We start from the raw sequence: 12,055 nt of genomic DNA on the forward strand, positions 1-12,055 counted from the left end.
TTTAAAAGCGTTTGACAGCGCTCAACGCTCTCAGCGCCTGTCCATCTAAGCCAAGATCCGAAAACCGTATGCCGCAACCGAAATCCCGGCTTAAAGCGCCTTTTAATTGCAATCGAAGCTGACGCTTGACGACGACGTGAATGACATAATTAATGTATCTGAGTGTGCAGATACATATATACGGATACATATATATATACGTAGGCTGGTTCGTGTGCACTTAGCCGGACGTGTTGGACATTTGAAGATGACAGCCAAACAGGTGAAGCCTGAAGACCAGAAAGCCAAAGAGAAAACCAGAGAGATGAAATGGCTTCAATTAGTAAAATGCATCAGCTGCCGGCCAAGTTATCATTTCGGCCATCGCATCATTTAAATTTCAGTGTGAGAGCACAACAAAGCAAAGCAGGGTGGTGCCGGCAGGCCCATCTAGATAAGGCCAAAAAAGGATTTTCCGTTCTCTGTCTCTTTGGTAAATTAAATTCACACCAGTGCCGGCAGAAAAGGATTGGATGCGATTGGATTAGGGGTGCGAGATGCTGGGCGTTCTTATCAATCGATGGAAATCAAATCCGCAAATGAGTGAAACGAGACTCTGTAACCGTTTGCCGTGCAACTTGTGTGAGTTGTCAGTGGATTACACTCGATTATTCCTACGATTCGGCTGATTCGGCTGATTCAGCTGATTCAGCTGATTCAGCTGCTTCCTGCCAGCAAGGAGCAGCCACAATCAATCATGCGAGCGGCAGGACGAGGCAATCCTGCCGCTCGCAAGGAGCCCTCCTTCGTGACCCCTCGATGGCACAATGTCTGCAGGCGGTGGCTTAATTTATAGCCAGAGCTACCCTCGAGAAACAAGGACTTTTCTTTTCACCTGCTCGACGGGCGATTTGATGTTGCTGTTGTAGGCGCGTGGCTCCAAAATGCGGTCAAGTGTCTCTCGGCGGCGCTGTTACACCTGCTCCAAAATTGGAAATTGTTTAAGCATGCAGCGGTGGCAGCAGCAACTAAGCAGCAACCAACAACGGGCCATAAACTATAACGGATTCCAGTTTCAGCCACCACCAGCAGCAGCAGCAGCAGCGAGATCGAGAGCTCGGCAGGTAGGTCAGTTTTGGCTGCTCGAAGACACCTTTATAGTTATAGATGTGCACGGGGAAAATAAATGGTAACTGTGCACAATGTTTCTTGATGAAAATTCAGCTCAGCAAGTCACCTAAGTAGCCGTTCGATGACAATGGCTTAGCCACTAGAAATACCTAAGCCCACATCTAGCAAAGTCGATTTTTAAACTAGTTTTTCTTTTTCCTGTCATATATCTGGGACTCTTCTTTCAGTGCACCTCCAACAGTAGCTGAAGCTCAAAATTGAAGCAGAAACTTGGGTCTCTCGACTGCTTAGCATTTTGCGCGCTTGTTTGTTTTAATTATTTCTTTGCTTTCTGCAGTTGCGTGACTCCGACTGACTGACTGCGAGATTGCCCGCAGGACTGGCTAACTGCTTGATAGACTGACAGACTGACTGACGGACGGACTGACTGACGAACTGACGGCATGGCCCAGTGAGTGAGTGAGTGACTGACAGAGGCAGGCTGCATTATTAAGCGCAAACTGCACCGCCGCTGCCATCTATATTATTAACACTTTATTTGCAGCCCCCGGATCAGCGTTGCATGCCAGCTTATCATTAGTCATAAGTTGTCAATTGCATTTATGATAATGCGTTTAATAACTCAAGTAGCAGCAGCAGCAGCAGCAGCAGCAGCAGCGACTTGTAAGTTATGCCGTTGCACAACGCACCGCCCTGGAAAATATATGTTTTTATTACACATCTTTTTCATTTCTTTGTAGGAATTCTCTGGCTTATTAATTGCTTTATAATTGACGTATTACCAGGCCAAAGCTGCTGCGATGAGACGGGAATTCCGCTCCCTCAAAAAAAAAACGAGGAGTTCCAAAGAGGAAAAACAATGAGAGCTAACCAGTTAACCAGCTTGTTTGGGCCAACGTGTGAATTACGTGGCCTGGCCCAGCTTTTGCATACGTGCCACAATGTGGTTGCCACAAAATACAACAAAATAAAGGCAGGGAAATGGGAAAACACGTTGACAACAACAAGCGCGGCAATGGGAGTTGCAAGTTGGGCTGGGTCTGAAGTGCGCCATTTTTGTGGCCATTTGCAGTTGCTGGTGGTGGGTGAGCGACGAAAAAGAAACAAAAAATTACACAAATAAAAAATATACAGAAATGCTAATAATGCGGCTGCAGCGGCACAAAAAGGCGCGTGCATTGAACTGGAATCCTGGCCACGCAATGCCAACTTAAACTTTACCTTTAACTTCGACTGCAACTGCAACTGCAACTTATGCAAATGCTACGGCAGCCTGTCAGCCAGTCAGTCAAGTCTGGTTGACAGTTTGGCTTCTTCGCCGACTTTTGGCTAATGAGCGAACACCCCAATTCCACATGGCCAGCCAAAAAGGATGCGCGAATCCTGCCCAGAAATGCCTGCGGGCGCACTTATGACAGTTCGAAGCGTCAGCGAAATCATTAAAATTGACAAGTTTTTATACGACAAAACCAAATTTGGTCACTCAAAGGCAGCGTTTGAAGTGATTGCGCGAAGTGTTTTCAGTTCCTCGCTGACAAGTTGCTGCAACTTTTTTTCCGGTGATTTTTGCTGCTCCTGCTGCTGGGATTGGACCACCGGCGGGCGCTGCCTCACATGTCATAAATAAGAACGCGTTGACATTTATCACAACAAAGGGCCAAAACAGCCAGCAGACCAGTGAGCCAGAGAGCCAGCGAGCCACACAAAGACAATGGGTCAGAAAAGTGGAAAAAAGCGCATCTGAAGCGGGCAAAATGTTGCATAAATTCATAAGTCTCGCAAGCTCGAGAAATTCAATTGATGCGACCTCGAGTCTGGGACTCTTGTATCCAAGTTGCTGCTGCTGCTGCTGCTGCTGCTGTTGTGTCCACTACTGCTGGCATATTCGCATATTAATAAAATATTTTATTAAACACACGCGCCGCCAACAAAAGATGATGGCGATGGCGATGGCGATGAGAGGATGCCCCGGCTAAAAATTATGCTAAACAGTTTTTGGGCCCCCCAAAAAAGGCTGCAAACGAATCGAGAATCGTGATGTTGCTCCTTGGGATCTTGAATGCTGCACGCGCATTGCCAACAAATTTTTGGCGGCGTCTCTTGCGACACATATTTCTGTGATCCGGCCAAGGGAATCAGTATTTTTTTCCTTACTTCATTGCTCATGGTTTATTTTTCGATTCACACAAACTGGTTTGTCGCACAAATTTCGACTGCTCCTCGAACACGAGAAACATTGACAAATGTTAATTAGAGCGGCATCATTTGTTAGAGCCCATTACAGGTGGTCCGATTTGGGAGTTCCTGGTAAGATTGTTCTATTTCGATAGGTAAAAACCCTGCCTTTCTGGGAAGCAATTTGCCGGGAGTACAATGACTCTGTCTGATTAATAAGCCCAGAATGCCAGTTCGAGTTTGATTTGCTTATCCCGGCGAGATCAGCGCTAAAGATCGGCGCAGGCAAATGTCGCAAAGTCATTTGTAAACTTGACACTGCAATGGGACCACAAGCCAAACACGGCTGCACAAATGTATTAGCCACAATTTATCAGCGGCAGCCCACAAATGTTGCCGCCGTCGCTGCAGCAGTTGCTGCAGTTGCTGCATTGACAGCGGGGGCAGCAACAATGCGCTAATATTCAATATTGTAATTGCATTCACAAATCGTGCCGAGGGTGCTCGAATGCCCCAAACAGGCAACATGTTGCTGCCGCTGCTGTTGCATCTGCGACTCCTGTTGCTGCTGCTGCTGCTGGTGCTGCAAAATTAATGAATGCCGCTGTCCGGGACTCTTTGTATGGCCAACTGACCGCTCGCTGTGTTAGACAAATCACAACAACAGCAGCAACAGCAACAGCAACAGCAACATGTTGCTGCCGTGCGTAAGCTTTTGTCTCGCCTTCTGATATAAATCGCAGTGAAGCTGTTTTTTGATTTAACAAATTAATAACGAGGCCCGGTAGCCGTCTTATTGATGATGCCACATCACAAGGCATACATAACCATATTCGTATTCATCGCTAGCTATATATGTATATACGTATATGTGTCGCGTTCCTGGAAATCGCGGCTGACAAATGACAGGCCCTGGATTCTCGGCAGCCAAGACTTCCGGCCCAGTTCGCCAGAAGCAGCGAGCGGCGAGCTTTAAAGGAGCACAACTGGCAGTCGCCATCTTGGCCAGATTGATGCGGCAGCAACACGGCAACGGCAACGGCAACATTGCAACATCAGGCGACATTGATAGTGATTGAAGGACAGCTGTTCACACTAGGCAAACTAGCCGCAGTCCGGCGAACGTCAAATTAGAATGCGAAACGTGTTGCCAATGGGAATGCTGCTGCTGCAGCTGCTGCAGTTGCTGCTGCAGCGGACAATGCACATTGTGGCGGCACCTTTGGCTCTGCGGCATGCAAAGCAGCCAAGAGCAACAGTCACAGCAACATCCACAGCAACAGCAAGAACTGTTGCTGCAGTGCAAATTAATTGAAGCATCGCGAGGCAATGTCAACGACAGCAACATCACGTGTTGCATGTGGCATTTTGGCGTAGGCTGGTCTCTGCCGTTCTCCTCCTCCTCCCCCAGCACATTCTTATAATTATGTCATTTAATTAAGCAAAGACAGCTCGCTGTGCCACGACTAATTAAAACATCGCGCCAGCAGCAACAGTTGTTGCAGCAGCAGCAGCAGCGAAAGCACAGCAGCAACATGTGCGGTGGAATGAATGACCGGCCACTGTCAATGCAACGAGCAATATGTATAACACAAAACAGCAATTCAACTTTGCCGCTCAATGGATCGTACGATGTACCACTTGTACTGGGTACTGGGTACTGCTACTGCTACTGCTACTGGTTGCAATGGGCAAAGGAATGCTTCCAGGAATTTGGGTCATAATTAATGTGGCATGATTTGGCAAGACACTTTAATCAAGGCGAATTAAATGTGGAAATGTTGAGATGAAGGGCTTGTGTGAGCCACCCAAAAAGTGCACATCAATCATACGCAGCGGTGGCCCAGCTGTTCAATTGCAATACCATAACTCACTTTTATAGGCCATCCACTCGCACACAATTCGCTGAAAACCTGCGCACCGGGATTAAGATTTGCCGCCAAGATTCTGTCCAGGCACGCTATATCGCTATATCGCTATATGCCTTGGCTATATGCGCTATATAAGCCATAAGCCTGCTGCTTGCAGTCGGTAAATTACAACAACTATTACAGCCCAGCCCCACCAAAGCCATAGCCAAGCCAAAGACATGGCAATTTCTTGGAAAACTGTGTTTTGTGCGCTTTCGGGCCTGGCCACATGAAAATTTATGAGTGGACAGCGCTTCAAGTGCAACACCTGGTAGCCAGCCAGCCAGGCTAGTTTGGAGTGGAGTTTTTCAACTGAACTGCAGAATGGAGAGGAATGAAAAGGAAAGGAACCAAAGTCGCACTCAATGGGCCCGCATCGCATTTGATATCCTTTGTAGCGGCAGCCCACTGTGCGTGACATTTGCGTTAAGTGGCTGTGGGAACTTTCGGGCTGACGTTGAACCAGAATCCCGAATCTGAATCTGGAGCTGAGTCCGTGACCAAAGCTAAAGCTAAAGCTTAAGCTAAAAATTATGAACAGAAGCCGAAACAAACGGGCGGCCAGCAAAAAGTTTTCATTTGCCCGATTTTGGCCGGCCGATAAGCCAAAAAAGTTGCCAACAACAAATGAAAATGCACGACACACACAAATATTGTCAAAAACTTGGACAGCAGATATCGCTATCTCTATCGGGGCATCTATACACCTCTCCCTCTCACACTTGGTGCGAGTGCAATGGCTATATGTATTACTCGGCCAGTTCGAATTGCAGGCAAAAATATTCAAACGCTCAACTCGGCGGGGGTAATTAAAAATAAATTTTATGCTCAAGCTTTAACAGCCGTCGGATTTACGAGACAAATAAGAGATAGCAAAAGTGACGCAACGAACTTGGGATGCTCTAATTTCGAGTAGTTATTTTAATGGCTTAATTGTGACCTCATAAAATCGGTGAAATATCTTCAAAATGAAAGTATTTACGTTTAGAATTAGGGAAATAGCTCGTCATTTATCCAAAACAGCAATATATTTCACAGCTGGTGTTTAAGCTCTTATCGAAAGCTGATTATCTTAATGGTTGCTCACAGTATTAAATATTTAAATTATATAGCAAATTCCTTCTTTATTTGCAACACTCAAAAACCCCTTTGGCCGCCAAGTGTATAATCATGGCTAAGACAAATAGTGAAATACCAAAAGAAAAAAAAAACAAAAAAGAGCTACCAAAACAAGAGTTTGTGTGTGTGTACGAGTGTATTTTTCATCGCAAATGTTTGTGAAAAAAAGCGAGTCAAGACGAAAAAATGTAGAAAATATAAAACAAAAGCCCAGATAAACACAAAACCACATACACACACTGGAGTCACAAGACAAAAGTTATTGCCAAAATTTTCGGCATGTTTGCTTTTGAAATTTAAATTTCACATTTGTTGTCGTTGGTTTTTATGGCCTGTGCTATCATAAAAATTTCCGACTCTCGAGCATGTGAGCTCTTAAGTGTGTGTGTGTGTTGTTTTGGGCCATTAAAACTGCATTGGCCTCTGCGTTTAAGCCAAAAAACTAATACACCGCCCTAGTTGCTTAATTTGCCACTAATGACAGCCAGTAAAGTTCCAGCCCCTCATAATTGACAACTAAATTGGCCGACTGACAAGGGGGCTTTTGCTACGGCCCCCCTTTCTTTGGCCGCCCCTGAGATGTGACATATGCAGACTAATGAATTTTAAAATCAACGCTCGCCACAGGTGCCCGTTCGTTATGGATGCGAACATGCCACTCCACTCCCCAGACAAACTGTCTGTCAAGCGATTTGAATCCCCAATCCGTAGTCCGCAGTCCGCAATCCGCAATCCACAATCCGCAATCCCACAATCCCACAGATGCGGAGTGCATGAATGAATTACAGCGGCAACTGGGGGATCGCTGGATGGATCAAATCAAGCATCAATAAAGTCGGCATATGAATAACATGAATTAAACATAAATGCAAAGGATCGCCTCGCATCGCATCGCATCGCATTGGATCGGTTTTCGGTTGGGATCGAATGATCGTTCAGCTCCTTCAGCCGATCTGATTGATCACTTTGCAGTTGCACAGCCTCACTTAGCCAGACAGACATTCCAGGGGCACTACTACCGACTGCACACGGGATTTTAAATTAAAATTTTGCACACTCCAAGAGCAGGAAATAAATTCAGCGACCATGCCGCATTGATGCATGTCACGTTTGGGTGTTCGCTGCGTTTACGTGGAACTGTCAAAATGCAAAGCGCAATAAAACCGAAATAAAACCAAAAATAAAAAGAGACCAAGTATGTATAAACCAAAGCCAAAAAGCTGCAACAACAATGGGCTTGGGCCAGGCTAAGTGGCAAGTGAAAATGGTTTGGGGCATCAACTGTCAAAAGTGACAGCACAGTCACAGTCGTCGTCGCAGCCCAGAAAACTGAAAACTGAACTCTGAACACTGAACACTGAACACTGAAAACAGAAAGCAGAGCCAACGGTGGCTCAAATTGAAAATTAACTTAGCGGAACTGAATTTTTTTTGGAGGCGTGTGAACTTCTCACACACACAGACACCTGAGCTCTGGTAAAAAATAAAAATAATGTCGTCTTCTTAGTTTTTTCTTCGGGGCCTAATGAGCACAGATCATTTTCTTTTGGGCCGAGGAACAAATTTCAGGCAATTAGGAGAAAACTTAGAGTTTATATTCTCAGTTGCCGGGCAGAAACTTAAAATGGTACAGCTTAATAGAGTTATAAAAGAGTGCGGGAAAAAGAATACCAATTTGTAAAACTTTCGTTTTGTTATCTTTAATTTGAAGAACTGCGGCAAGGCACATAAATGAGGAATACTATTTAATATTGGTCTGCGATCTATGTTCTAATGCCTCCCATCGCATTTCTATTGTTCCCTACGCCTACTACCAATTGTTTCAGTCCTTATCTGGCCGCCCAATTTCATGTTCCAAAGATACAATCTACTGGCAGGACAGCGGCGATTTCCATCGAGCCATTTCGATGGCGGCCACAGGAAACGCTCACTCAGCAACACAAAAAAGGCGCGAAGCAATCGATTTGTGGGTGGTAGTGGTGGGTGGTGAGTGGTGGGTGGTAATGCACGCCCACGCACTCCGTAAATACCAACCAGAGCGGCAAACCCCCGCCAAAATACATTCATTAAAAACGCATTAGAAATCACATTAGAACAAATGTTCAAGGGGTAACGAAACCGAAAAAATGGAAGAAATTACTTAAACACAGCATAAATCGAAATGGTGGTTTGCGGTCTGCGGCACTTTTTCCCCACCAATTGTTGAAATAAATATACGAGTATTTAGAAAACTTTCATTGATTTCCCAGCAGTTCAGTTGGGTTCTGCTTAAATATTCAACATCAAGTGTGAGTTAGGTAGAAACCATTTTATGTAAGACATTACTTTTAATGGCGAAGTTTCGCAAGAAAGTATTTATAAGTAGAAGACTGAATGCTTAAATAGCTGATATCTGATTGTTAAAGTATCTTATAACACGTATTTGCAGCTCGAGGTGCAAACAATTCATAAACCAACTTTTAAGTGGCAGTACAGCAGTAAGGTCTCACTTTCCCAGTTTGGAGTGGCAACGGATGTGTGGTATAAATCTTACAGTGCAATCAGCTCATTTCAACTGGCATTCCAACATCGATGTTCGAAATGCTCCATTAACAGAACCCAACTGAACCGTTTAGTTGCCCCAATGATGTTCCCATCCAAAAGCCTGTCAACTACGAGTATAGTATGTTTGTAAGGGACACTTACTGTGCTGGTGGTAGCTGGGATAGTAGCGCCGGTGGTGTCCGTTGCTCTCCAGCGCGTAGAAGGCGCTCATGTCGCTGGTGTCCAGTCCGGATCCGCCGCCGCCGCCGAGGGCGGCTCCCACGCCCACGCTGCTGCCCGCCGAGCTGGCGCCGCTGGAGAGGCTGTGGTGGCTGTGGGCCAGGCTGCTCCCGGCGCTGCCAAGGCCGTTCGTTTGGGGCGATACGCCGCCCCCATTGCCGCCGCCCGACGAGCCGCCGCCGCCGCCTAAGCGCGGACTATCGTACCAGCTGCGAGCGGCAGCCTCCGCTGTTGAGGTCATATCCATTTCGAGTATAATCTTGAATGTTTTTCTGTTCTACCGAGGGGGGGAAGGAATCGGGCGGGCGGTTCTATGTCCCTCTGCGGTCGGGTGCTCTTCGCTTTTAGTTTTTGGCTCGTTGTTTAGTGATGGCTATGCATTTTTCATGTACAAAGGAAACACTCAACTCAACAACTCAATCGCTCTCTATCTATCTGTGAAAGTCAAGAAAATGTTGAACAACTTTAGCAACTGAAGTTGGGTGTCTGCTGTTGATAAGATTTTAACGGTAGCCGGCGTTATCACTCACTCTCCCTTATCGCGAGCTTTACATTTTTTGTTCAATTGTTTTTATGGCTTTATGGTTGCGGTACAGTTATACAGGATAACCACGAGTTGATTTACGATCGGACTTTTGGCTTCCACCTTCTGCGTAGTATAGTGTGGGAAACTATGCCAAAACATATGAACGCGCAACCGAATAGTATAGCATAGTATTTTCGCATTCATCGGATTGATTGATGACCAAGATCCCGCCCAGGGGACCTAATAAACATGTAGTGCCAACAATTGCATTGTCACAATGTTTACACACCGAGGAACAATAGATCCTGGGGATCTCGAATCTGCGGGCTGTCAAAAGACAGGCGCCCGAATAAGCAGGTGTCTTTGTATTCCCAGATCTTTTTTCAGACTTCTGTGTGTGGGCCCAATTAGACGCGATTTAGAGGTTTATCGAAGAGCTTCAATTGCTAACTGGCATCTGCCGTGGGTTTCTTGCAGACAGGCGAAAGAGTCATATCGCAGGAACAACGACAACACTTCTATATTGATTTAGACAGGTAGCCGAATATTTTGGGAATTTGGGAATTTTTGGCTTATCAGCAATAGATAGCACATATATGTTTGTATAGCGAGCTGTGTGCATTGCACTCGTTGATTTCTTTTCCAAGCGATTATTATCAACGGGAGTTCTGTATTTTTTGTTTTCTATTTGCCTTCATTGTTTGCTTTTGGCTTCGAGAAATTATTAATAATACAAGCCAGGTTGGACCCGTGTTTTTTTCGGTGGACTGTATCTTTAAGGTGCCCAGATGCCTATCGTTCAATTGACAATTGCGCTACGAAAAGAACGGCGATAAGGCAACATAATTTGTTACCTCCCGAAGGTGGAAGAAAAGCAAATAACCAGGGCCTTTTGACTTGAAAACTCAATCAATTTATCTATCTATCGGCAGCAGAAGCAGCGATAAGTGAAGTAAAAAAATACGACAAAAAATGAAAAAATTAAAAAATGAAAAAAATGAGAAGCAGACACTTTTCATTAAATGTCTTCTTGTATTTTTGTTTTCCTCCACCGCGCGCTTTTGTTGATAGCAATAAATTGATAAGCGCAAGTGCCAGATTTTTGGTATGCGTGTGTCAGCAAAATTGTTGATTATATTTATACGATTGCTTGCAAAGCCTGATCGCTCGATAAGGATAATGAGTTTTGCGCGCGGCTAGCGTTAAAAACTTTTGATTCTCATAGATCTCAATTTGTTTTTCAATGATCATTGATCGCACATTTTTTGATCTTACATTTTAAGCACACTGTTTTAATCACACTGCTTGTTTTTACTGGGTTTTTCTTTCAATGATTTGATTTGTTGTTAATTTTTGGTACACTTTGATCGCTTTCTGTGAATTTTTGCCGACGCGTTTTTCGAGCTTTCTTTGTTGTTGTCGCGGCGAGACGAGAATCGATAGCAAAATACGAACGAAACGAGCGGACGCACGCCGATAACACGCTTGCAAACACGTCAACAGTTGAAATCGAACTGAACGAACACGAGCGCAAAACAGGAAAGACTGGCGCTGCTTGCTCTCACACTACCAATACATGCGCACCGCACCGCAGAAACCCGTTTGCGTGAGGCCCAGCCTACGTGTATGCGTGTGTGTGTGTGGATGTGTGTGCAAGTGTGCGTGCGCTAGTGTGCTGGCACATACAAGATGGTCGCGCTGTCAAGCAGTGCTCGCTGCGAGTGAGAGGGAGGCAGCTATACAGCATAGCGTGGCCCAGCAATATGCCTGTCACACTTTCTCTCACCGAACGCGAGAGGGGCGTGTTTTTTTGTGTGTGCAGGGCAGGTAACCGGTTGTTGTTGTTGTGGCAGTTGCAGTCCGCTACTTTTGTTGTTCCTGTTTTTGTTTGCTCCGCTCGAGTGCATCGTTCAATAATCTCTCAGCGGCACGCCTCTCTGCACTTGACGCACACACATAGCCAGACAATCCAGCGTTTTGCTTGTCTGTTCGCTGCGCTCTCTGCTCCCTCCCATGCCCATCCCCCCTCTCGCTCTGGCTGCCACTCGCACTCGCACTCCCTATCCCCGTCCCTTTCCCACGCCCGCTGTCAAGCAGTGACAACAATCATCGATCGTTCCGTTTGCGATTATGTGCTTTATTTATGGGCCTTAACATGTGTGCAGATTTGTCTGGCGATTTTTGAGTTATATACGCCTGCTGCCTGCTGCCTACTGCCAGCCGCCTTGTGCGTGTGCGAGTGGGATGGCACTAGGACTAGAGCCAAATTTGCATAAATTAGCAGCTGGAAATTAAGAGAAGTACACGAACTATGCGAACTGCGAAAGATAGTTGGCTCGTATCTAGATGCAAATTATTAATATGGAGCTCATATATTTTCGCGGCAAGTTGGCTCCTTTGGGGCCGCGCTTGTATTGTACATCTGCTGCGCATAAACAGTTCACACAAACGC

The 12,055-nt window shown here is 45.6% G+C and overlaps 1 protein-coding gene across 2 annotated transcripts in view; it reads right to left on the reverse strand.

Annotated features, from left to right (window-relative positions):
• LOC6552927 (GATA-binding factor C) overlaps positions 1-11,156 on the reverse strand; it is a 33,524-nt gene extending 22,368 nt beyond the window's left edge. For both annotated transcript variants that reach the window (XM_026983709.1, XM_026983708.1), the window contains exons 1-2: positions 10,879-11,156; positions 9,000-9,512 (exon numbers count right to left, since the gene is read on the reverse strand). In XM_026983709.1, the coding sequence (XP_026839510.1) occupies positions 9,000-9,324 (325 nt within the window). In that variant the 5' untranslated portion in view covers positions 9,325-9,512; positions 10,879-11,156. The remainder of the gene's footprint in view (positions 1-8,999; positions 9,513-10,878) is intronic.
• Positions 11,157-12,055: the final 899 nt, after the last annotated feature.

Source organism: Drosophila erecta, unplaced genomic scaffold (genome assembly GCF_003286155.1).
Source record: "Drosophila erecta strain 14021-0224.00,06,07 unplaced genomic scaffold, DereRS2 tig00000000-arrow-pilon, whole genome shotgun sequence".
Lineage (NCBI taxonomy): Eukaryota > Metazoa > Arthropoda > Insecta > Diptera > Drosophilidae > Drosophila > Drosophila erecta.